This window comes from Brienomyrus brachyistius, chromosome 12 (genome assembly GCF_023856365.1).
Source record: "Brienomyrus brachyistius isolate T26 chromosome 12, BBRACH_0.4, whole genome shotgun sequence".
NCBI classification, from domain to species: Eukaryota; Metazoa; Chordata; class Actinopteri; order Osteoglossiformes; family Mormyridae; genus Brienomyrus; species Brienomyrus brachyistius.
This window is the reverse complement of record NC_064544.1, coordinates 13,410,539-13,433,482: the sequence shown is the minus strand read 5'-3', so window position 1 is coordinate 13,433,482 and position 22,944 is coordinate 13,410,539. Positions and strand designations below refer to the sequence as shown.

The window sequence follows — 22,944 nt, the reverse complement described above, 5'->3', positions numbered from 1 at the left end:
TCAGTGTTCTGTAGTGGGAAGGGGTATGACGGAGGCCACTGCTCTCGGGAAAAAGCTGCTCCTCAGTCTGTTTGTTCGTGACTTGATGTTTGTTCGTGACTTGATGTTTGTTCGTGACTTCCCCGCAACATTACATTCCGCAACATCAAGGACATTAATAAATTTTTGAGTGTTCTTAAGAAGAAAAGTCTCTGTTGCGGTTTCTTCACCAAGTGAGACGTGTTAACATTCCATTTCAGGTCCATTGAGATGTAGACCCCCAGGAATTTGATGTCGTTAACCCTATATTCAAAATGCTTCTGACACACCTGGTGAATAGGATGAAAAGGGCTGGGCTGACTACACAGCCCTGTGGTGCTCCTGTGCTCAGTGTGAGAGTGGATGATATGTGGTTTCCCACCCTGATATTTTGTGGTCTGTTGGTGAGAAAGTTCAGAATCCATGTGCAGAGAATGGTGGTTAGCCTCCGGTTGGTGAACTTGGTAATTAGTTTGTGAGAGATTATTGAGTTAAAGGTGGAGCTGAAGTCGATAAACAACATTCTGGCGTATGTGTCGGTATGCTCCAGATGAGATAGGGTAGCGTGAAGTGTGATTGAAATTGCATCCTCTGTTGACCTGTTTCCCCAGTAAGCAAACTGATGGCTATCCAGATCACTGGGAATGCTGGCCTTGATGTGCGCGAGAACAAGCCTCTCAAAGCACTTCATGGCAATCGGTGTTAGAGCAACAGGACCATTATCGATGAGACGTGACTGCTTGCTTTTTGGGCACTAGGACGATGGTAGTGGTTTTAAGACGTGTGGGGACTATAGCATCCTGCAGAGACAGATTAAAGGTGTTTGTTAGCAGCCCTGATAGCTGATCAGCACATGACTTCAGTGTGCGGCCTTGTACCCTGTCTGGTCCTGCTGCTTTGGAGTCGTCGATCCTCCCTAGGGTCATTCTCACCTGGTGGGGCTGTAAATAATGGATGCATGCGCACCTCCTTTGCAACAATGGCGAGTTTGGCGACTGGTGCATTTACAACAATGGTATTGTGCTTAGGGTTGCACGATTATGAAAAAAAGTGTTATATTACACTATTTTATTAAATATAACTATATCTATGTATACACATATGAGACATAATTATTACAATTGGTAGGTTCTCGTTTTACAATATTTGACTTAATGCAATTAAAAGCTCTCTCAAACACTGCAGCGTGAGAGTTGCGTTACTTTGCCCCGATCACAGACAGCACCGTCTTCGGAGACACAAAGCTGCTAAGAACAATGCATGGCGGAGAAAACTACAACTTCTACAACGTCAGAATCACTATAGGGGCTTACGTTGTCCTTGCATACAAGGCTGTGTAACACGACAAAGTTATATTATCTTATTTTCCCCACCATCCCACCTTCTCACTCTCCATCCCTTACTACATAGCTTAGGCCAGTAATCGCACAGCTATCTGACCCGTGTCGTGCTATACAGTAAAGTTCTAGGTAGACTTTAGGCCAAAGTCATCGTATTTACTGTTTGCCAAGTAATCTTCATTTTCAGAAGTTTTTGCTCCTGAAGGAGGCTCTGAAGGGGCAGTGTCTTTGTCTTTATTTTGCCTCGTTCTCTTCATCCTCTACAAAGTCAAGTCCCGCCATCAGAATCTGGATGGTGCAAGACGTAAGAAATGTTTCTTCATCAAGTGTATGCAATCCCAGCAATTTAACGGTGAGGAAGTGTTCCTTCAATCCGACCTACAATTCAAATAAAAAATAATTAAAAGCAATAGCCACTTACTTTAGGAAACATTTTCAAGATTAACATAGACAGGACATCAATGGAAAAAACAAGAAGACGGAAGATCAAAAAGACGTATATTAAAGATCATACAACGGATGCAGAAAATAGGTCTGCTGAAGAAAATGAAATGCAGAGTCTCTCAACGCTCGATGAAAATGAAAGAAAAGGGATGGAGGGATCACTATGTCTGGTATTCGCTCAGTTATTTAATATAACATTAACTAATCAACATTATTTAAAATTAAATATTCCAATATGTTCTAATGCAAATGTAATGATATGTGCAGGATGTGTCACAGAGCAGTACACAGATACTACGAAGTGGTCAAGTCAATCCGTCACAAGTCCGTTTTCAGCTATTCAAGGGTGTCACTATTTGAGTGGCTGAAGTTCATTTGCACTTCTGTGTTTCATATGTAATACCAAGGGTGTAAAATTGGCAGACCATGTGTTGCAATTATATTGCTTCTATTCCATAAGGTTTGCACAAGGCCTACGACTCAGGCAAACTGATATGACAGAGGATGGCATAGCTGGCAGTTCAGCTACATTAACTAAGATGGCTGAGGTGCTTAGGGATATCTGTGTTACAACCATCAGGAAAGACAAACGTAAGAATAAACAAAGGATTGCTGGACAAAGGGAATTTGTGGTAATTGACGAGAGTCATTTTAGACACAAAAGGAAGGCAAGTGAGATTAATTTGAATTATTTATTCCCCTTTCATAGTAAAACTCTTGCTCGTTTTCTCAATTTTTCTCTTTCATATAATGGCTTTTTAAAAACTATGTGGTGTGGAGGAATGACAAGTGGATGGAGAAGGAAGAAGTTGGTCTTTGGGATGGTGGGAGTCAGACATCCAGCCGCAAGGCCAATTCTGACAGTGGTGGAGAGATGTTCACAAAATCACCAAATTCCCATAATTGTACACCATGTGAAATATAGCTCTAAAGTTCCATAATTATGCCTGACGAGTGCTGTGGCTGCATTAGAGTACCAAGCTTGGCGTTTAATCATTTCATCGTCAACCACAGCAAGTATTTTGCTGACCCACACACAGCATGTAGAAAGGGCATGGAGGACATATAAGGGGTGGATTTGGAAGCTCAGAGGGAACAGGTCTGAAGGTCTGCTGGTCGAGCAGAATGCTGAGAGATGCTGGCTAAACAACAGAGGCATTGAGTTATTAGCAGACTCATTAAAGACATTAAAAATAAATATAGATACATTTTGGTGGGGGATACAAGCCATAATCCTACTGGTCTGTCATGTCCAACCCTGCCCTTTGTGTCCCCTCCCTGTTTGGCCAGCAGGCACTGCTGCCCATCCTGTTCTCCACCCTGTCTCTTGTCCTTCAAGTCCTTAATGTGTTTCGCCAGCTCCCCAGACTGCTGCATAGCTCTATGGCCTGAGAGTGTAGCTGGAACCCCGGTGGTCATCAGTTTGAGGCCAATCTCTGCTGTTTATTCGTATTTATAAAATTTTTCTTCCTGAGCGTTATTTCTATTGGTATATTTGTTCCTAGTTTGTGGTTTGCATTCTGATTTGGTTTTTTGATTTGTGCCTTGTTGGTTGGTTATATATTACTTGTCTTTATTATATTCCTAGCGTTAGATTCTGTTTCTTAGTTTCCCTGTTAGTCTCTTAGGGTGTTTTCACATTTGGTCCGTTTCATCCTTTAAACTCATATCGATTAGTCAGCATTTTTTGCGTATATGTGAACACGCCAAACGAACTCATACCCCTTTGAAATGAAAGAAACTGAGATCACATCGGGAGGTAGTCTCAGTCCGGTTCGCTTTTAGTCCGCGTCATGGTTTGTTTAACTTGTGCATTATGAACACAAAGCGGACCTGGTTTGATTTGACAATTTTTACTCTTTAGCTTTGCTGTAGGCAGATCACGTGGTACAGTCCCGGGAAACAAGCAAAAATAATGGCTGCAAGTATGGGACATGGAATAGTTTGGTCAGAGGAGGAGACAACGGCGCTTCTTGACATTTGGAACGAAGAAAACATAAAACCTCAACTATCTAAAACACACAGGAATTTTCATCTATTTTGCAGCCATCTTGTTTGAAGTGAAAACTACCCAGAATCCAAAGCAGTAAAGGTCTGTGGGCTCCATAAGAACTTGAAGTATGAACAGAAAAAGGACTGAGGCCCCCTCTGAGCTGAAGTAAACCAGAAAGAGAACTGAGTCCCATTTCAAATGAACTTGCATTGTGAACACAAAAAGAACTAAGTTCCCTTTCTGTTGGTCCACTTTTTGTTCCTTTAAAGAGGACTATATGTGAAAACACACTTAATTCCTTGATTAAGTTTAATCATGTTCAGTTTCTGTATTACTCTGCTCCTTTGCCCATTTTTTTGTTTTGTTCGGTTTCCTTAACCGAACAACATTAAACACTTAATTCCTTGATTAAGTTTAATCATGTTCAGTTTCTGTATTACTCTGCTCCTTTGCCCATTTTTTTGTTTTGTTCGGTTTCCTTAATAAACCTCTTTGTAGTCTTGGAGCCGTGAAGTGGATTGTGCGTTGTCAAAAGTGAAACCAACTGTGCATTGTGAACAAAACATTGACGTATGAAATTCTGAGCCACACTAATCATGTCTTTCCAAAGAGGTGCTGCATGTGACAGGGAGTAAAATTTCTCGTGCTCCAATGTTGTTGCCAATGATAAGATTTGATTACGCTTAGAAAGATCTGTGGAGTACAGAAATGTGCAGCTTTGCTCCTTAGCTGTATTCACATGCATCCTGGAAAGGTCTCTTTGGAACAAAACATCTTCTAATAAAATGCAACTCATTATTGGAGTACTTATAAATCACTCTCGTGGTTACACAGGGAAAACAGAATGATACTGTGTTTCTCCCGGTGTAATGTTATTACCATGTACTTAACATTCTGGAGAAATGAATGACTCTGAATTAGGAATGATAGCTCGAATGTTGACTGTAAAAGAAACACAAATAACTCAGTTAATTTATGCTATTTATAAGACATACTTTTTATTGTTTGATGTAAACAATTAATTTTGCTACACAAAGTGACAGATACTATTCTTTTGATGTAAAGGCAAATTTAAGTGCCATAGTGTTAAAGATTACAACCAAAAAATCATGTAAAAAAATTATAACTCCATAAATTCTGTATAGAAAAACTAATAATAGCCCAGAAAGGCTAACAATTATATCAGTGATTAATTAAAGTGCAGTATTAAGAGGTAACAGAGCAGAATAAATATAGAAATTAACATACATAGTCATTAATACACGAAGGAATTATGATAATTTCTTTGCTCTTGGTGTACCATGGTGGACACACCAGGTATATCTAGAGATTTCTGGCAAGGAGGAAAATGCCAATTGCCAGCAACAAGGATCCATGAGGCCTGTTTCCTCCTGCTGTACCTGGAGTGGCTGCCAATTCTGTCAAAGGAAAATGAAAAAAGACCGAAAAATGTTTGAGTAACAAAACAGTGCAACATTGCCTCAATATGCTGGTAACTTACTGACAGTGTCTGTGACTTACCAATCACTTGGATGGAGTCAGGCTGTATGGTGAGAATGCTGATGCTGCTGATTGCCTGTTTTAGGGCATTTATTATTTCGGATGAGCTCGGAGCAGCTGAGGTGCTGAATGTTAGATTTACATCTGTCACCACTGATCCCTGACTGCAGAGAGAGGGGCAAAGTTACAGCAATACACACAACATGCTCCTTCATGGCACAAAGCCTGTGTGTACTGACTGGAGGCATGGACTTACTAAATCAGTGTCTTACCTGAATTGAATCACTTTACTGCCTCTATATTTACTACCAAATTTCTCCGTGTACACGTTACTGAGCTGTGGAAAAACATAAATTTAAACTTGTAAAATATGTAATCCAGATTAAGAAAAAGGTAGGCTCTTTAAATCCATTCCATAAATTAGCTATATCAACAAAATGTACCACAGCACGGAATGCTGGAGATAATACTGAGTCACGTCAACTTAGATTCACAGGTTGTAAGTATGCCAATACAGTACATACAGGTCCCAATCTGCTTATTTTAATGTGAAAATACAGCTCTCTATATATATAAAAAATCTACACTTTTACATCCTGGTTTAATCCTAATTCTGCTGACCCAAGGCTACACTACGAGGCAGGCTGCTTCCAGACTCAAAGTACATATGACAGCAGTATCCTAGAATGAGGTGAAGGAGGAGATCCCGACAATAACCAAAACCAACCAGGTGGAGGGGAGAAGCAACTTTCTAATGCCAGAGATGAGCGTCAACTTATCCGGCAGTGACTCAAATTGAAGGATAATATCGAGTGACATTCAATTTTTCTGTGGTCTCTTAATTTCTTCTTGAGCTGTATATTTATTATCCATCCATCTATCCATCCATCCATCCATCCATATAGTCTGTTTGTATTTGCAGTGTTCATAATAATTTCTAAGTTCTAAGTCTATTTTCCCTGCTATACTGAAATTGCACCAAACTGAACCCAAGACCAAACTTTGTGTGCTATTACACATGGACCAAGCAAATTCATGTTACATGGTATCATACAATAGACTTACCACCAAGGTCACCTTTGCTGCTAATTCTTGGAATTGAGGTGAACTGTTGTTCTTTAATTCCTGAACAAAAGTCTGTGACAAGGAAAACCGCAATCTGACAGTAGTGGTGAGTGAGGCTGTGGTTGGAAAACTAGCAGTGCTGGTAGAAGAAGTTGTGACAGTGGAATCATTACGCCGTCCACTAGTGGCAATGTTGGATTTTTTAGTGGAAAGAGACACTGTAGTAGTTCTTCCTGTACTGGGCTGCAGTGTAGTTTGTATTAAAACTGTTTAAAAAAAAAAGGAGATGGTTAATTAGATGTGTTCAAATGCACTGAAAACAAAACAAGAGTAAATAAATCTGAAAAGGCAGAAACACTGAAACAAGAGACACAAATATCTGTCTATCCATGATATCTACACCATAGACTCACACATACCTTGGGCGGATATACTTTCAACACTAATATTAAAGCTAGAGATGGTATTCTTTGTGACGGCTTCCACCAGGACGTCCTTCAAGTCCTTTGGAGTGGGAAATCCACTTGACGGAGATATTGATGCAGAGGTGTTCAGCTTCACCTCAGAGTCCACGATGACAGATCCGGCCCTAAATATCAGCTTGTTTGTTACTGAATACCAACTATGTATCATAAAATTACTGGAAGAAACTGAGAATTCTTACCTGAATTGTAATATAATCACCCCAATGAAAATATCACCATATTGCTTCTGATAAATTTTGCTAAGCTGAATATGACAGAAAATGAAATAAATAGAATGCACAACATTCAATAACAATGATTTTGTTTTGGAGCTATGTTGTAATATATAATACATAATATTTTGACCTTACGGTTGGTAAGTGTATTCACTTTCAGTACATAATTCAATAAATTACATGACATATTCATGTAACACTTTATTATAAAATAGACTTTGTGTTAATGATTTTCTCCATTGTAGGCTAATGTAAGTGTTCTAAGCATGTGGTAGGCTATAGACTAGGCTATGATGTTTATTAGGTTAGGTACACTGTATTGAAATACTTTTTCGCCTTATGATATTTTCACCTTAAGATAGGTTTATTTTTTTCAGTGTAAGGTGGTAAGACCTACCTCGGTAACCACTGTAGTCTCTAATGCTTTGTAACCCATTGAGTTCTTATCATTAAGCTCTGGTGTAAATGTCGTCATTATAGCAAACACAAGTAAAAATTTTTCTGGATGAACTGCAGCATTAGTTGTTGGAGTAGTCTTCACAGGTGTAGCTGCAATTTCTGTGGAAGTAGTTTTCATTTCAGGTGTAGCCACCATTTTTGCAGTGGTTGTAGAAAGAGTATTCTTCGTAGCAGTAGCTTTTGCCTTTGCTATAGAAGCAGTTAATCCAGCTGCAGTTGCACTTTTCACTGTAGAAGCAGTTGCTATTTCACTTGAATTTGTCATTGCTTTAGCTGTAGACAGAGCAGTCATTCCACCTGTGGCTGCAGTTGTAGTTTTTACTGTAAAAGCAACTGTAATTTCACTTGAATTTGTCATTGCTTTAGCTGTAGAATGAGAAGTATTTCGAATTGTAACTGCAGTTGTACTTTTTGCTGTAGAAGCAGTTGTCATTTCACTTGAATTTGTCATTGAATTTGGCAGTGAACTGTTGTTCTTTAATTCCTGAACAAAAGTCTGTGACAAGGAAAACCGCAATCTGACAGTAGTGGTGAGTGAGGTTGTGGTTGGAAGACTAGCTGTGCTGGTAGAAGAAGTTGTGACAGTGGAATCATTACGCCGTCCACTAGTGGCAATGTTGGATTTTTTAGTGGAAAGAGACATTGTAGTAGTTCTTCCTGTACTGGGCTGCAGTGTAGTTTGTATTACAACTGTTTAAAAAAAGGAGATGGTTAATTAGATTTGTCCTAAGGCACTGAAAACAAAATAAGAGTAAATAAATCTGAAAAGGCAGAAACACTGAAATAAGAGACACAAATATCTGTCTATCCATGATATCTACACCATAGACTCACACATACCTTGGGCGGATATACTTTCAACACTAATATTAAAGCTAGAGATGGTATTGTTTGTGACGGCTTCCACCAGTACGTCCTTCAAGTCCTTTGGAGTGGGAAATCCACTTGACGGAGATATTGATGCAGAGGTGTTCAGCTTCACCTCAGAGTCCACGATGACAGATCCGGCCCTAAATATCAGCTTGTTTGTTACTGAATACCAACTATGTATTATACAATTACTGGAAGAAACTGAGAATTCTTACCTGAATTGTAATATAATCACCCCAATGAAAATATCACCATATTGCTTCTGATAAATTTTGCTAAGCTGAATATGACAGAAAATGAAATAAATAGAATGCACAACATTCAATAACAATGATTTTGTTTTGGAGCTATGTTGTAATATACAATACATAATATTTTGACCTTACGGTTGGTAAGTGTATTCACTTTCAGTACATAATTCAATAAATTACATGACATATTCATCCATGTATCCATCCATTTTCCAAACTGCTTATCCTACTGGGTCACAGGAGGTCCGGAGCCTATCCCAGAATCAATGGGCACGAAGCAGGGAACATCCCAGGATGGGGGGCCAGCCCATCGCAGGGCACACTCACACACCATTCACTCACACATGCACACCTACAGGCAATTTCGCAACTCCAATTAGCCTCAGCATGTTTTTGGACTGTGGGGGGAAACCGGAGTAAACGGAGGAAACCCCACGACGACATGGGGAGAACATGCAAACTCCGCACACATGTGACCCAGGCGGAGATGCGAACCGGGGTCCGAGAGGTGTGAGGCAACAGTGCTAACCACTGCACCACCATGCCGCCCCTGACATACATATATAACACTTTATTACAAAATAGACTTTGTGTTAAGCATTTTCCTCCATTGTAGGCTAATGTAAGTGTTCTAAGCATGTGGTAGGCTATAGACTAGGCTATGATGTTTATTAGGTTAGGTACACTGTATTGAAATACATTTTCACCTTATGATATTTTCACCTTAAGATAGGTTTATTTTTTTCAGTGTAAGGTGGTAAGACCTACCTCGGTAACCACTGTAGTCTCTAATGCTTTGTAACCCATTGAGTTCTTATCATTAAGCTCTGGTGTAAATGTCGTCATAATAGCAAACACAACTAAAATTTTTTCTGGATGAACTGCAGCATTAGTTGTTCGAGTAGTCTTCACAGGTGTAGCTGCAATTTCTGTGGAAGTAGTTTTCATTTCAGGTGTAGCCACCATTTTTGCAATGGTTGTAGAAAGAGTATTCTTGGTAGCAGTAGCTTTTGTCTTTGCTATAGAAGCAGTTAATCCAGCTGCAGTTGCACTTTTCACTGTAGAAGCAGTTGCTATTTCCCTTGAATTTGTTATTTCTTTAGCTGTAGAATAAGCAGTCAATCCAGGTATAGCTGCAGTTGTTCTTTTCACTGTAGAAGCAGGTCTCATTTCACTTGAATTTGTCATTGTTTTATCTGTAGAATGAGCAGTCTTTCCAGGTGTGGCTGCAGTTGTACTTTTTGCTATAAAAGCAGTAGTTATTTCATTTGAATTTTTGATTATCTTAGCTGTAGACGGAGCAATTGTTCCAGCTGTAGCTGCAGTTGTACTTTTCACTGCAGAAGCAGTTGTTATTTCACTTGAATTTTTGATTACCTTAGCTGTAGACAGAGCAGTCATTCTAGCTGTAGCTGCAGTTATACTTTTCATTGTAGAAGCAGTTGTAATTTCACTTGAATTTGTCATTGCTTTAGCTGTAGAATGAGCAGTCTTTCCCGCTGTAGCTGCAGTTGTACTTTTTGATATAAAAGCAGTTGTTATTTCACTTGAATTTGTTATTGCTTTGCCTGTCAAATGAGCAGTGTTTCCACTTGTAGCTGCAGTTGTACTTTTCACTGTAGAAGCAGTTGTCATTTCACTTGAATTTGTCATTGCTTTAGCTGTAGACGGAGCAGTCATCACAGCTGTAGCTGCAGTTGTACTTTTCACTATAGAAGCAGTTGTCATTTCATTTGAATTTGTCATTGCTTTAGCTGTAGAATGAGCAATCTTTCCCGCTGTAGCTGCAGTTGTACTTTTTGATATAAAAGCAGTTGTTATTTCACTTGAATTTGTTATTGCTTTGCCTGTCAAATGAGCAGTGTTTCCACTTGTAGCTGCAGTTGTACTTTTCACTATAGAAGCAGTTGTCATTTCACTTGAATTTGTCATTCCTTTAGCTGTAGACGGAGCAGTCATTCCAGCTGTAGCTGCAGTTGTACTTTTTGATATAAAAGCAGTTGTTATTTCACTTGAATTTGTTATTGCTTTGCCTGTCAAATGAGCAGTGTTTCCACTTGTAGCTGCAGTTGTACTTTTCACTATAGAAGTAGTTGTCATTTCACTTGAATTTGTCATTGCTTTAGCTGTAGACGGAGCAGTCATTCCAGCTGTAGCTGCAGTTGTACTTTTCACTATAGAAGCAGTTGTCATTTCATTTGAATTTGTCATTGCTTTAGCTGTAGAATGAGCAGTCATTCCAGCTGTAGCTGCAGTTGTACTTTTTGATATAAAAGCAGTTGTTATTTCACTTGAATTTGTCATTGCTTTGCCTGTCAAATGAGCAGTGTTTCCACTTGTAGCTGCAGTTGTACTTTTCACTACAGAAGCAGTTGTCATTTCACTTGAATTTGTCGTTGCTTTAGCTGTAGACGGAGCAGTCATTACAGCTGTAACTGTAGTTGTACTTTTCACTGTAGAAGCAGTTGTCATTTCATTTGAATTTGTCGTTGCTTTAGCTGTAGAATGAGCAGTATTTGCCGCTGTAGCTGCAGTTGTACTTTTTGATATAAAAGCAGTTGTTATTTCACTTGAATTTGTTATTGCTTTGCCTGTCAAATGAGCAGTGTTTCCACTTGTAGCTGCAGTTGTACTTTTCACTATAGAAGCAGTTGTCATTTCACTTGAATTTGTCATTGCTTTAGCTGTAGACGGAGCAGTCATTCCAGCTGTAGCTGCAGTTGTACTTCTCACTATAGAAGCAGTTGTCATTTCACTTGAATTTGTCATTCCTTTAGCTGTAGACGGAGCAGTCATTCCAGCTGTAGCTGCAGTTGTACTTTTTGATATAAAAGCAGTTGTTATTTCACTTGAATTTGTTATTGCTTTGCCTGTCAAATGAGCAGTGTTTCCACTTGTAGCTGCAGTTGTACTTTTCACTATAGAAGCAGTTGTCATTTCATTTGAATTTGTCATTGCTTTAGCTGTAGACGGAGCAGTCATTCCAGCTGTAGCTGCAGTTGTACTTTTCACTATAGAAGCAGTTGTCATTTCATTTGAATTTGTCATTGCTTTAGCTGTAGAATGAGCAGTCTTTCCCGCTGTAGCTGCAGTTGTACTTTTTGATATAAAAGCAGTTGTTATTTCACTTGAATTTGTTATTGCTTTGCCTGTCAAATGAGCAGTGTTTCCACTTGTAGCTGCAGTTGTACTTTTCACTATAGAAGCAGTTGTCATTTCACTTGAATTTGTCATTCCTTTAGCTGTAGACGGAGCAGTCATTCCAGCTGTAGCTGCAGTTGTACTTTTTGATATAAAAGCAGTTGTTATTTCACTTGAATTTGTTATTGCTTTGCCTGTCAAATGAGCAGTGTTTCCACTTGTAGCTGCAGTTGTACTTTTCACTATAGAAGCAGTTGTCATTTCATTTGAATTTGTCATTGCTTTAGCTGTAGAATGAGCAGTCTTTCCCGCTGTAGCTGCAGTTGTACTTTTTGATATAAAAGCAGTTGTTATTTCACCTGCATTTGTTATTGCTTTGCCTGTCAAATGAGCAGTGTTTCCACTTGTAGCTGCAGTTGTACTTTTCACCATAGAAGCAGTTGTCATTTCACTTGAATTTGTCATTGCTTTAGCTGTAGATGGAGCAGTCATTACAGCTGTAGCTGCAGTTATAGTTTTTACTGTAAAAGCAATTGTAATTTCACTTGAATTTGTCATTGCTTTGCCTGTCAAATGAGCAGTGTTTCCACTTGTAGCTGCAGTTGTACTTTTCACTACAGAAGCAGTTGTCATTTCACTTGAATTTGTCGTTGCTTTAGCTGTAGACGGAGCAGTCATTACAGCTGTAACTGTAGTTGTACTTTTCACTGTAGAAGCAGTTGTCATTTCATTTGAATTTGTCGTTGCTTTAGCTGTAGAATGAGCAGTATTTGCCGCTGTAGCTGCAGTTGTACTTTTTGATATAAAAGCAGTTGTTATTTCACTTGAATTTGTTATTGCTTTAGCTGCAGAATGAGCAGTTAATCCAGCTGGAGTTGCACTTTTCACTGCAGAAGCAGTTGTTATTTCATGTAAGTTTTCGATTGCTTTAGTTGTAGAAGGAGCAGTCATTCCAGCTGTGGCTGCAGTTGTACTTTTCACTGTAGAAGCAGTTGATATGTCATTTGAATTTATCATTGCTTTAGCTGTAGAATGAGCAGTCTTTCCAGCAGTCCCTGCAGTTGTTCTATTTGCTGTAGAAGCAGTTGTTACTTCACTTGAGTTTTCGATTGCTTTAGCTATAGACGAAGCAGTCATTACAGCTGTGGCTGCAGTTGTACTTTTTGATATAAAAGCAGTTGTCATTTCACTTGAATTTATCATTGCGTTGCCTGTAGAATGAACAGTCTTTCCACTTGTAGCTGCAGTTGTACTTTTTGCTGTAGAAGCAACTGTCATTTCACTCATAGCTCTCGTCATTCCTTCACTTGTAAAATGAGTCATCAATTGGCCTATTTCTACTGTTGTTGCTTTTCTTGTAGAAAAAACTCTCTTTCCAGTTGTACTTTCTGTTGTTACTCTATCAGTTGTCATATTACCAGTTGTTTCCATTGCAGTTTTGGTTGTTGCTGTAGTTGCTGTTGCTGTAGAAGAAAATGTCATTTAACTTCTAACATTTATTGATGCATTTAAAATGTAACATTTTGCTCCCTGAAAAACATCCACTCTAAGATATTTAATTCTGTGTGCTATGTATTTTCCTTTTGTCTATACTCTGCTTCAGTGTAAACTATACATTTGATTAGCAATAATTTTCATAGAATGAGCTATATGAATATAATACAGATTCACAAGCATATTGCAATGCATGAACAAAAATAATGAGTAGGACACTTACTCCTTTCCATTATTGTCCAGGGATCTACAGGAAAGCTGAAGAAGGAGGGGATAAGAGCAAGGGAAAAAAGAGTGGCCGTGACCTGACACAGGTTTGGGCTCGGATTTTCAAACTCAAGGTCAACATCTACACCCACCAGCGCAGAATCATTCCTGTAAGAAAATATAACGTAGTTAGCCCATAATTGCAGCGGTCCATTCAACAAGCTGAATCTCATTTGGCTACACACAACAAAAGAGCTTTGACCTGTCGCCGGTACTACGAAGCGGGGTTACTTGTTTATCGGGGCAACTTGTCGGATTTAAGGTAGTATGGGCAAAATGTAAGTGAACGAATGTGAAGTCCATTTAAACTGTTGTACCTTAAATCCGACAAGTTACCCCGATAAGCCAGTAACCCCGCTACATAGTACAGACCACCAATCTTACAATAAGAACAACACAAAAGAATTTGCATAGTGGAGAGTTGCATGGTGAGATCGTCCAAATTAACAAAAGAAACACCAATTTAATAACACTATACTAATAAATTTCGAATAAAATTTCAAGCTTCTCAGACATACCTGAAAAGCCCAATTTAGTAATGAGTACAATCTTGGTCATTCAGATACTGTTAACTGGGTTCGTTTAGGCATGGGTCAAGCAATCAGTTTCAAAGGAAATGATAAATGACCCAAATGTTGTGCTTTCTTAACCACCTCTTGTATGACAAGAAGTATTAAATAATTACTATGCTAAAGTAAAACTGTTTAAATTTAAATCACAGTGCACTCACCTGAACTGAACTGCAGAAACGTCAATGAAAGAGTCATACTGAACAGAAAACACTTTAGTAATCTAGAGAGACAGACAGTGTAGTTTCAGCTTTATAAAAGCATTTACAACATGAAACTATTTACCAGCTTTTTGAAAACTATACTAATGGCTCTCACCTCCAATGTGATCTTCTCAGCTAAGTGGCGGGATTCCTCAGACTGATTCAGTAGGTTCAGATTAAAAGCCATGTTAAGCAGGAACTTCAGAAGTATACGTTTTTTTGCCTTGCTAGCTTGTGCAGTTGAAATTGTGTCAGTTCCTATTGTAAAAAGAGTCGTGTTTATTGAAATGTCAACGTGGGTTTTTATAGTTCTAATATTAGTAGATGGGTCTGAGTTTGTGACAATATTTTTTGTTGTATAAGGTTTTGATGTTAAAAGAGTGATGTTTGGCTGGGTTGTCAAAATTAACATTTTTGATGTAGTGGATTTATTTTTAATACCTATAAAATCATTCAAGTATTCTGATGTTGGGCTGATATTTTGTGTTGCTGGTTCTGTTGGAGTAAACACTGGTAGCTTGATATTTGGAGGTGTTGTAGAAGTAAATGGGTTAGGATTAGTTTTGACCCCTGAGATGGATTGGCGCCTCATCCTCGGATGTTCTGTGCCTTCCTTCCGTACTCTACGGAAAAGGCTCCGGACCTTCCGGAACTTGACATTTGAAGCTGGGGTTGGGCTGATAGAAATTTCTGTTGTTTCCTCAGATACTGTGGAAGTATCTGAGGGTGTTGATGTTGAGCTGATTGCTGTAAAATCACTCAAAGATTCTGTGGTTGGGCTGACATTTTCTGTTGTTTCCTGCACAGTAATGTCTGTTACCTTGAAATTTGTTGCTTCATTAGTAGTGAAAGCTGAAGGTGTCGTGTTGATGTCAGGTAGTGTTGCTGGAATAACTTCCACTGTTGTTGTGTCAACATCAGTTTGCTTTGTAGATTCAGTTAATATTCCCCATGTTGTGTCAGTGTCAGTTTGTGTTGTAGAAGTATCTGAGAGTATTGATGTTGAGCGCATTGTCGTAAAATCACTCAAAGATTCTGTGGTTGGGCTGACATTTTCTGTCGTTGTTTCCTGTGCAGTAATGTCCGGTAGCTTGATATTTGTTGCTTCATTAGTAGTGAAAGCTGAAGGTGTTGTGTCGATCTCTGGCAGTTGTGTTGGAATAACTTCCACTGTTGTTGTGCCAACATCAGTTTGCTTTGTAGATTCAGTTAATATTCCCCATGTTGTGTCAGTGTCAGTTTGTGTTGTAGAAGTATCTGAGAGTATTGATGTTGAGCGCATTGTCGTAAAATCACTCAAAGATTCTGTGGTTGGGCTGACATTTTCTGTCGTTGTTTCCTGTGCAGTAATGTCCGGTAGCTTGATATTTGTTGCTTCATTAGTAGTGAAAGCTGAAGGTGTTGTGTCGATCTCTGGCAGTTGTGTTGGAATAACTTCCACTGTTGTTGTGCCAACATCAGTTTGCTTTGTAGATTCAGTTAATATTCCCCATGTTGTGTCAGTGTCAGTTTGTGTTGTAGAAGTATCTGAGAGTATTGATGTTGAGCGCATTGCCGTAAAATCACTCAAAGATTCTGTGGTTGGGCTGACATTTTCTGTCGTTGTTTCCTGTGCAGTAATGTCCGGTAGCTTGATATTTGTTGCTTCATTAGTAGTGAAAGCTGAAGGTGTTGTGTTGATCTCTGGCAGTTGTGTTGGAATAACTTCCACTGTTGTTGTGCCAACATCAGTTTGCTTTGTAGATTCAGTTAATATTCCCCATGTTGTGTCAGTGTCAGTTTGTGTTGTAGAAGTATCTGAGAGTATTGATGTTGAGCGCATTGCCGTAAAATCACTCAAAGATTCTGTGGTTGGGCTGACATTTTCTGTTGTTGTTTCCTGTGCAGTAATGTCTGTTAGCTTGATATTTGTTGCTCCTTTAGTAGTGAATGCTGAAGGTGTCGTATTGATGTCAGGTAGTGTTGCTGGAATAACTTCCACTGTTGTTGTCTCAACATCAGTTTGCTTTGTAGATTCAGTTAATGTTACCTGTGTTGTGTCAGTGTCAGTTTCTGTTGTGGAAGTATCTGAGAGTATTGATGTTGAGTGGATTACTGTAAAATCACTCAAAGATTCTGTGGTTTGGCTGACATTTCCTGTTGTTGTTTCCTGTGCAGTAATGTCTGTTAGCTTGATATTTGTTGCTCCTTTAGTAGTGAATGCTGAAGGTGTCGTATTGATGTCAGGTAGTGTTGCTGGAATAACTTCCACTGTTGTTGTGTCAAAATCAGTTTGCTTTGTAGATTCAGTTAATGTTACCCGTGTTGTATCAGTGTTAGTTTGAGTTGTGGAAGTATCTGAGAGTATTGATGTTGAGTGGATTACTGTAAAATCACTCAAAGATTCTGTGGTTGGGCTGACATTTCCTGTTGTTGTTTCCTGTGCAGTAATGTCTGTTAGCTTGATATTTGTTGCTCCTTTAGTAGTGAATGCTGAAGGTGTCGTGTTGATGTCAGGTAGTGTTGCTGGAATAACTTCCACTGTTGTTGTGTCAAAATCAGTTTGCTTTGTAGATTCAGTTAATGCTACCCGTGTTGTATCAGTGTTAGTTTGAGTTGTGGAAGTATCTGAGAGTATTGATGTTGAGTGGATTACTGTAAAATCACTCAAAGATTCTGTGGTTTGGCTGACATTTCCTGTTGTTGTTTCCTGTGCAGTAATGTCTGTTAGCTTGATATTTGTTGCTCCTTTAGTAGTGAATGCTGAAGGTGTCGTATTGATGTCAGGTAGTGTTGCTGGAATAACTTCCACTGTTGTTGTGTCAAAATCAGTTTGCTTTGTAGATTCAGTTAATGCTACCCGTGTTGTATCAGTGTTAGTTTGAGTTGTGGAAGTATCTGAGAGTATTGATGTTGAGTGGATTACTGTAAAATCACTCAAAGATTCTGTGGTTTGGCTGACATTTCCTGTTGTTGTTTCCTGTGCAGTAATGTCTGTTAGCTTGATATTTGTTGCTCCTTTAGTAGTGAATGCTGAAGGTGTCGTGTTGATGTCAGGTAGTGTTGCTGGAATAACTTCCACTGTTGTTGTGTCAACATCAGTTTGCTTTGTAGATTCAGTTAATGTTACCCGTGTTGTGTCAGTGTCAGTTTGTGTTGTGGAAGTATCTGAGAGCATTGATGTTGAGTGGATTACTGTAAAATCACTCAAAGATTCTGTGGTTCGGCTGACATTTCCTGTTGTTGTTTCCTGTGCAGTAATGTCTGTTAGCTTGATATTTGTTGCTCCTTTAGTAGTGAATGCTGAAGGTGTCGTGTTGATGTCAGGTAGTGTTACTGGAATAACTTCCACTGTTGTTGTGTCAACAACAGTTTGCTTTGTAGATATAGTTAATGTTACCCGTGTTGTGTCAGTGTTTGTTTGTGTTGTGGAAGAAGCTGAGGGTGTTGATGTTGAGCGGATTTCCGTAACATCACGCAAAGATTCTGTGGTTGGGCTGACATTTTCTGTTGTTGTTTCCTGTGCTGTAATGTCTGGTAGCTTTATATTTGTTACCGTTTTAGTAGTGAATGCTGTAGGTGTTGTATTGGTCCCTGGTAGTGTTCTTGGAATAGCTTCCATTGTCGTTGTGTCAGCATTATTTTGCTTTGTAGATTCAGCTGAGGGTGTTGATGTTGAGCTGATTGTTGTAAGATCAGTCAGAAATCCTGAGGTGGGGCTGACATTTCCTGTTGTTGTTTCCTGTGCAGTAATGTCTGTTAGCTTGATATTTGTTGCTCCTTTAGTAGTGAATGCTGAAGGTGTCGTGTTGATGTCAGGTAGTGTTGCTGGAATAACTTCCACTGTTGTTATGTCAACAACAGTTTGCTTTGTAGATATAGTTAATGTTACCCCTGTTGTGTCAGTGTTTGTTTGTGTTGTGGAAGAAGCTGAGGGTGTTGATGTTGAGCGGATTCCCGTAACATCACGCAAAGATTCTGTGGTTGGGCTGACATTTCCTGTTGTTGTTTCCTGTGCAGTAATGTCTGTTAGCTTGATATTTGTTGCTCCTTTAGTAGTGAATGCTGAAGGTGTCGTGTTGATGTCAGGTAGTGTTGCTGGAATAACTTCCACTGTTGTTGTGTCAACATCAGTTTGCTTTGTAGATTCATTTAATGTTACCCCTGTTGTGTCAGTGTTTGTTTGTGTTGTGGAAGGAGCTGAGGGTGTTGATGTTGAGCGGATTCCCGTAACATCACTCAAAGATTCTGTGGTTGGGCTGACATTTTGCTTCGTAGACTCAGTTAATGTTACATATGTTGTGTCAGTTTTAGTTTGTTTTGTAGAAGTATCTGAGAGTATTGATGTTGAGCGCATTGCCGTAAAATCACTCAAAGATTCTGTGGTTCGGCTGACATTTTCTGTTGTTGTTTCCTGTGCAGTAATGTCTGTTAGCTTGATATTTGTTGCTCCTTTAGTAGTGAATGCTGAAGGTGTCGTGTTGATGTCAGGTAGTGTTGCTGGAATAACTTCCACTGTTGTTGTGTCAACATCAGTTTGCTTTGTAGATTCAGTAAAGGTTACCCGTGTTGTGTCACTGTTAGTTTGTGTTGTAGAAGTAGCTGAGGGTTTTGAGCTGCTTGTTGTAAAATCACTCAAAGATCTTGAGGTTTGGCTGATATTTTCTGTTTTTGTTTTCTCTGCAGTAATGTCTGGCGGCTTGGTATTTGTAGCTCCACTAGAAGCAAAAGTCCTGGCGATGTCAGTCTGAGCTGTTGAAATGTCTGCCATTTTTGAGGTCATTTCAAGATTAGTTTGGTTTGAAAATCCTTTTAACGTTATCAGTGTTGCATAAGCTGTTGTTTGTGTTTTGGACATAGCCGAATTTGCTGATGTTGAGCTGAAATTTGTTTGATTTACTGAATTTGAGACAGAATTTTCTGTTGTGGTTTTAATTTGTTTTGTAATTATTTTTACTGTCGTTCCTGGGGTATTGTTAATGCTAGGTTTAGATGTAAATTTCACTGCCTTTGATGTGCTTATTTCAGATTTTAATGTTGGTGAAACTGCTGCTGTTTTCCTTAGTATGTTCACTGTTTTGCTTGCTGGTTTTGTTGATGAAAGTGTAGATAATGTAGGGTGCAGGGTTGTGAAGTCTGTAATATCTGGATTTGAGTAGTGTTTGGGATGTACGTGCATATGTGGGGGAAGGAGGGGGGAGGGTGAGGGGAATAGGAATGAGGAAGAAAAAGAACCATTTCAATTATATTCAAGTAGAACAATAGACTGATATCTAAACAATCACTAAATATACTCGGACAATAATAGCACCATATTATCCCAACTAAATATCTAACAATCATAATCACAATGAATAACATTAAATACTGATCTATATGTCACAAGTTGCAGACACGGAGCAGGGAAACAGGAGCAATAGTCCCGGGAGTCGGGTGAACACAGAGTTTATTCGGGGAAACAAAATCAGGAACACAGAGGACTTGTAAATGTATGACGTTAATGACCAGACTGGGGAAACGTTAACGCATTGGACTAATTAAACACATCTAGAAACAGCTGATAAGAAGAGAATTCCACACGAAGTAAATGAGGGGACGTAGCACAGAAGAGGATCGAACAAGCGGGACATGACACTATAATACCTTCATGTCCATTTTACTGTAAATGTTACCACATTTTTAGAAGATGGTCTTTCAGTAGCGGGGAGTAACAAACAGACAGATAATCTCGATTTTCATTATAAAGTCAAACAGTATGTGCAAGAGAGTGATGCCTTTAGGGTTGCTTTACTTACCTAGAATTACAATTGACCTTGGGTCAATGTGTAGTGGAATTAATCCTTGTAACAACAGTGTCTGCAGTGATGTAATTAGCTCACAGTCCTGAGGTGACACCTGACTGCTGCTAAAAACAAGGTCCAGGTCCACCACGACCCAAGCAGGACTAGGGCAGTACATAGACAAGTTTTGAGTCAATGACAATATATAGTTAATGAATAAACAAGCCATATATAGTTTCTAACAATATATTAAGGGCTGGAAAAATGAAATGTATTATGGACAAGAGATACTAATATATTAATGAGCACCTGAAACGGTTAATCCTGCAGTTAATGAATGATGTTGGATACTGTCTGATGAAAATCGTATCAATCTGTGGAATCAAAGAAAACGATAAAACCTGCATCAGAAGTTGAACCATACCGTGACGTGTCTCCTCTCTCACCATGAAGGAAAGGCACAGACTATTACACTGATGCCATCAGTCATGGTATAATATTATACTGCCCAAACGGAAAGGCTGTCAGGACCTCAGTGGTGATGTTCTGTGCAAGATTTCGGAAATCATCAGAGGAAGGGCTGCTAAGCTCCGAAGTAAAATTCATCAATATGACAAACTCCATCCTGATCCGCTTGTTGAATGAAGGAGGTGTTGTCGCTGTGGTTGCCATGGTTACTCCGGCAGCAACATCTACTGCCGGAGAGAGAGTCTGGCATTTGATGGTTACAGATGTCAGACTTCCTGTAACCCCACCCAGAACCAAACACATTAAAAATCACGGAGTAGGAAAAAAAAAATTGACTTTAAATTCTGGAACTGAAGAAATAGCTCAATTCTCACCAAGAAGTAGGAGCAGAAGAGAAATAAACAACTTCATTGTCTCCAAAGGGATGCAGCCTGTGGTGGATATCAGTTACTGGAAGATAATTACAATACAGAGGCATTTGTGTATTCATTTATATGTGATTGTTTATTGATTTGTTGCCTAAAATATCAACAGCTTAATTTTGACATTAGAAATTAACATAGCCTCTTATCTCTTATTTGTATATCAACATTGTTTTAGTTCATGAAGTAAGCAGGAATTAAAATATACTTTAAAATATATTGGTTCCGCTGTTGTGGTGTCCAGCACATACATATTTTACAGGCATTTCTGAAGCCAGAAACGCAAAATTTACATTAGATGAGTTAAGTTTAAAGCTGAAGTGTTTTAAATGTCTGATGTTTAAAGTTATATTTTATTCATACATCTTCCAGGTCTAGAATTTAGGCTACATGTGCACATGAATTGAACATAGGTTTGCCTAGCCAGGCACTAAAAAGAAACCTGCCTAATCTGGGGAGAATAAGCAAACTTCAGACATAGACAGCAGAGCCAGCAATCAGATTCACAGGAATCATGTGTGAGCCACCAGGCTGCCAAGAAATATTTTGTGTAGTATCTCATTTATCCTGTATTCCGTAATACCAGGTCTATTTTCAGAAGAATTACATAGGATAAATGAATGAATCACAGAACTACATTAAAACCCAGATATTTTATAAGAGCTGGAAAAACACAAACAAGCAAAATTATCTCACAGGTCCATGTAGCTTCAAATGCTACAATCTCTGCTGTTTCCTGCTATGTGGTATTGTGTATAATTTTAAAGTCATATCGAGATGAGATGTTATATTTGCGCTTTTGTAATTTGCATAGTATATGACTCACACTGAATAAATGTGAAATAATTAATTATTAGAAACTCAGATACAAATGTTTTCACAAAAATGGTTTACTGTCAAACCTGCCCCCTCTCCTCTCGCCCCCCACACCACTGCAACCCTGGCCAGAATAAACTGTTAGAAGATTGACTGATGGATTATTAGTTATATTTCATTCATATTTCATAAGTCATGGAGTATCACTTCCCAACTGATTTCTAAGTATGGAATAAGACAAGTTGTATTTTGTAGAAAAAATTAATGAACAAAAAAATTATGAAACAAGATTTTTTTCCATCAAGAAATAAAAAAAGAAAAAAAACTATATATATATAGTGTAAATGAATATATATTATGAATGAATGAATATATATTCAAATTATTTCAAATACCATTCATTTTAAACTATGGTTAAAATGTATGTTGTCGCCCATTTTACGTTTGGTGTTGCAGGTTTTATATGCAGAGTATCCTAATTGATCATTATTATTATTATGGTTAATGAATTAATCAAGGACAATAATTACTTACAGTTTGTTTTAGTTGGCATGAAGTAGAAGTCCCTTGGAATCTGGATTGATGATGGAAAGCACCTCAGCTCTTAGTGTGCTGTGACATTGTGAGATATTGTAACCAAAAGATGTAGTTTTTAAGGAGGAAGTCGTGACCAGTATTAAATATCCCAAAGAATGTGCGATAGACAGGTAGTTTTTCCTGTTCTAAAAAATGTAATTGGCCATTTTCTTGTCAGTGCCAAATATGGTGAGAAGGTATTGTTTTTTCAGGATGTCTTTGATTCTTTGGTATGACCAATGTGCAGAGAATGTGTTCATGGAAATGAGTGACCAGTTGATAACAACTGGTAGATAACTGGTAGATGATTCTTCAAATTAAAAATATACACATCACTTTAAATACACATTTCACATTAGTAATTAAATAATGTTTTGATGTGTGATGTTTCAGTCCACAAACATTTCTCTCTTTAAATAAACAAATATTGGATAATAGCAAAATGGTGATAGAAAGCAATAATTTACATTATTGTAAATTATTCAACGATAATTAAACGATATATATAAATTATTCAAATGTGACTGTTTCAGCATTTTATTATTCTGTGTAAGACTGCGTTTGATACTAATCTATGAACCCTATAAGG

The 22,944-nt window shown here is 38.5% G+C and overlaps 3 protein-coding genes across 5 annotated transcripts; 2 read left to right on the top strand and 1 right to left on the bottom strand.

The window, feature by feature from the left end:
- Positions 1–4,767: 4,767 nt before the first annotated feature.
- On the bottom strand, positions 4,768–14,402 carry LOC125705295 (serine-rich adhesin for platelets-like). Its single transcript, XM_048971773.1, has 12 exons — positions 14,273–14,402; positions 13,499–13,650; positions 9,409–13,244; positions 8,605–8,669; positions 8,360–8,529; positions 7,458–8,209; positions 7,025–7,089; positions 6,780–6,949; positions 6,361–6,626; positions 5,568–5,632; positions 5,317–5,459; positions 4,768–5,213 (listed from the first exon to the last, which is right to left on the bottom strand). Exons 2-12 carry the CDS (start codon positions 13,506–13,508, stop codon positions 5,119–5,121), a joined length of 5,637 nt encoding a protein of 1,878 aa, XP_048827730.1. The 5' UTR covers positions 13,509–13,650; positions 14,273–14,402; the 3' UTR covers positions 4,768–5,118.
- A 1,261-nt stretch (positions 14,403–15,663) lies between these two features.
- Positions 15,664–16,936, top strand: LOC125705297 (uncharacterized). Its single transcript, XM_048971778.1, has 2 exons — positions 15,664–16,540; positions 16,811–16,936. Exons 1-2 carry the CDS (start codon positions 15,664–15,666, stop codon positions 16,906–16,908), a joined length of 975 nt encoding a protein of 324 aa, XP_048827735.1. The 3' UTR covers positions 16,909–16,936.
- Positions 16,937–16,942: 6 nt separating this feature from the next.
- Positions 16,943–19,044, top strand: LOC125705296 (uncharacterized). 3 transcript variants are annotated; one of them, XM_048971776.1, is made up of 2 exons: positions 16,943–17,062; positions 18,095–19,044. In XM_048971776.1, exons 1-2 carry the CDS (start codon positions 17,014–17,016, stop codon positions 19,042–19,044), a joined length of 999 nt encoding a protein of 332 aa, XP_048827733.1. In that variant the 5' UTR covers positions 16,943–17,013. The 3 variants fall into 3 exon arrangements, with proteins under 3 accessions (XP_048827733.1, XP_048827732.1, XP_048827731.1); XM_048971775.1 differs by having other exon boundaries at positions 17,603–19,044; XM_048971774.1 differs by having other exon boundaries at positions 17,014–17,080; positions 17,351–19,044.
- The last annotated feature ends 3,900 nt before the right edge of the window (positions 19,045–22,944 follow it).

What these genes read in the sequence shown, in the direction of transcription:
- LOC125705296 (XM_048971774.1), top strand. Translation starts at nt 17,014, where the DNA reads ATGTCTGTTAGCTTGATATTTGTTGCTCCTTTAGTAGTGAATGCTGAA. An exon ending in AGGTGTCGTATTGATGTCAG is followed by an intron (nt 17,081 to 17,350) that starts GTAGTGTTGCTG and finishes TGTTGATGTCAG; the next exon opens with GTAGTGTTGCTGGAATAACT.
- LOC125705295 (XM_048971773.1), bottom strand. An exon ending in AGACTACAGTGGTTACCGAG is followed by an intron (nt 7,090 to 7,457) that starts GTAGGTCTTACC and finishes TGTCATATTCAG; the next exon opens with CTTAGCAAAATTTATCAGAA. An exon ending in TGACTCCATCCAAGTGATTG is followed by an intron (nt 5,214 to 5,316) that starts GTAAGTCACAGA and finishes TTCCTTTGACAG; the next exon opens with AATTGGCAGCCACTCCAGGT.
- LOC125705297 (XM_048971778.1), top strand. Translation starts at nt 15,664, where the DNA reads ATGTCCGGTAGCTTGATATTTGTTGCTTCATTAGTAGTGAAAGCTGAA. An exon ending in AGGTGTCGTATTGATGTCAG is followed by an intron (nt 16,541 to 16,810) that starts GTAGTGTTGCTG and finishes TGTTGATGTCAG; the next exon opens with GTAGTGTTGCTGGAATAACT.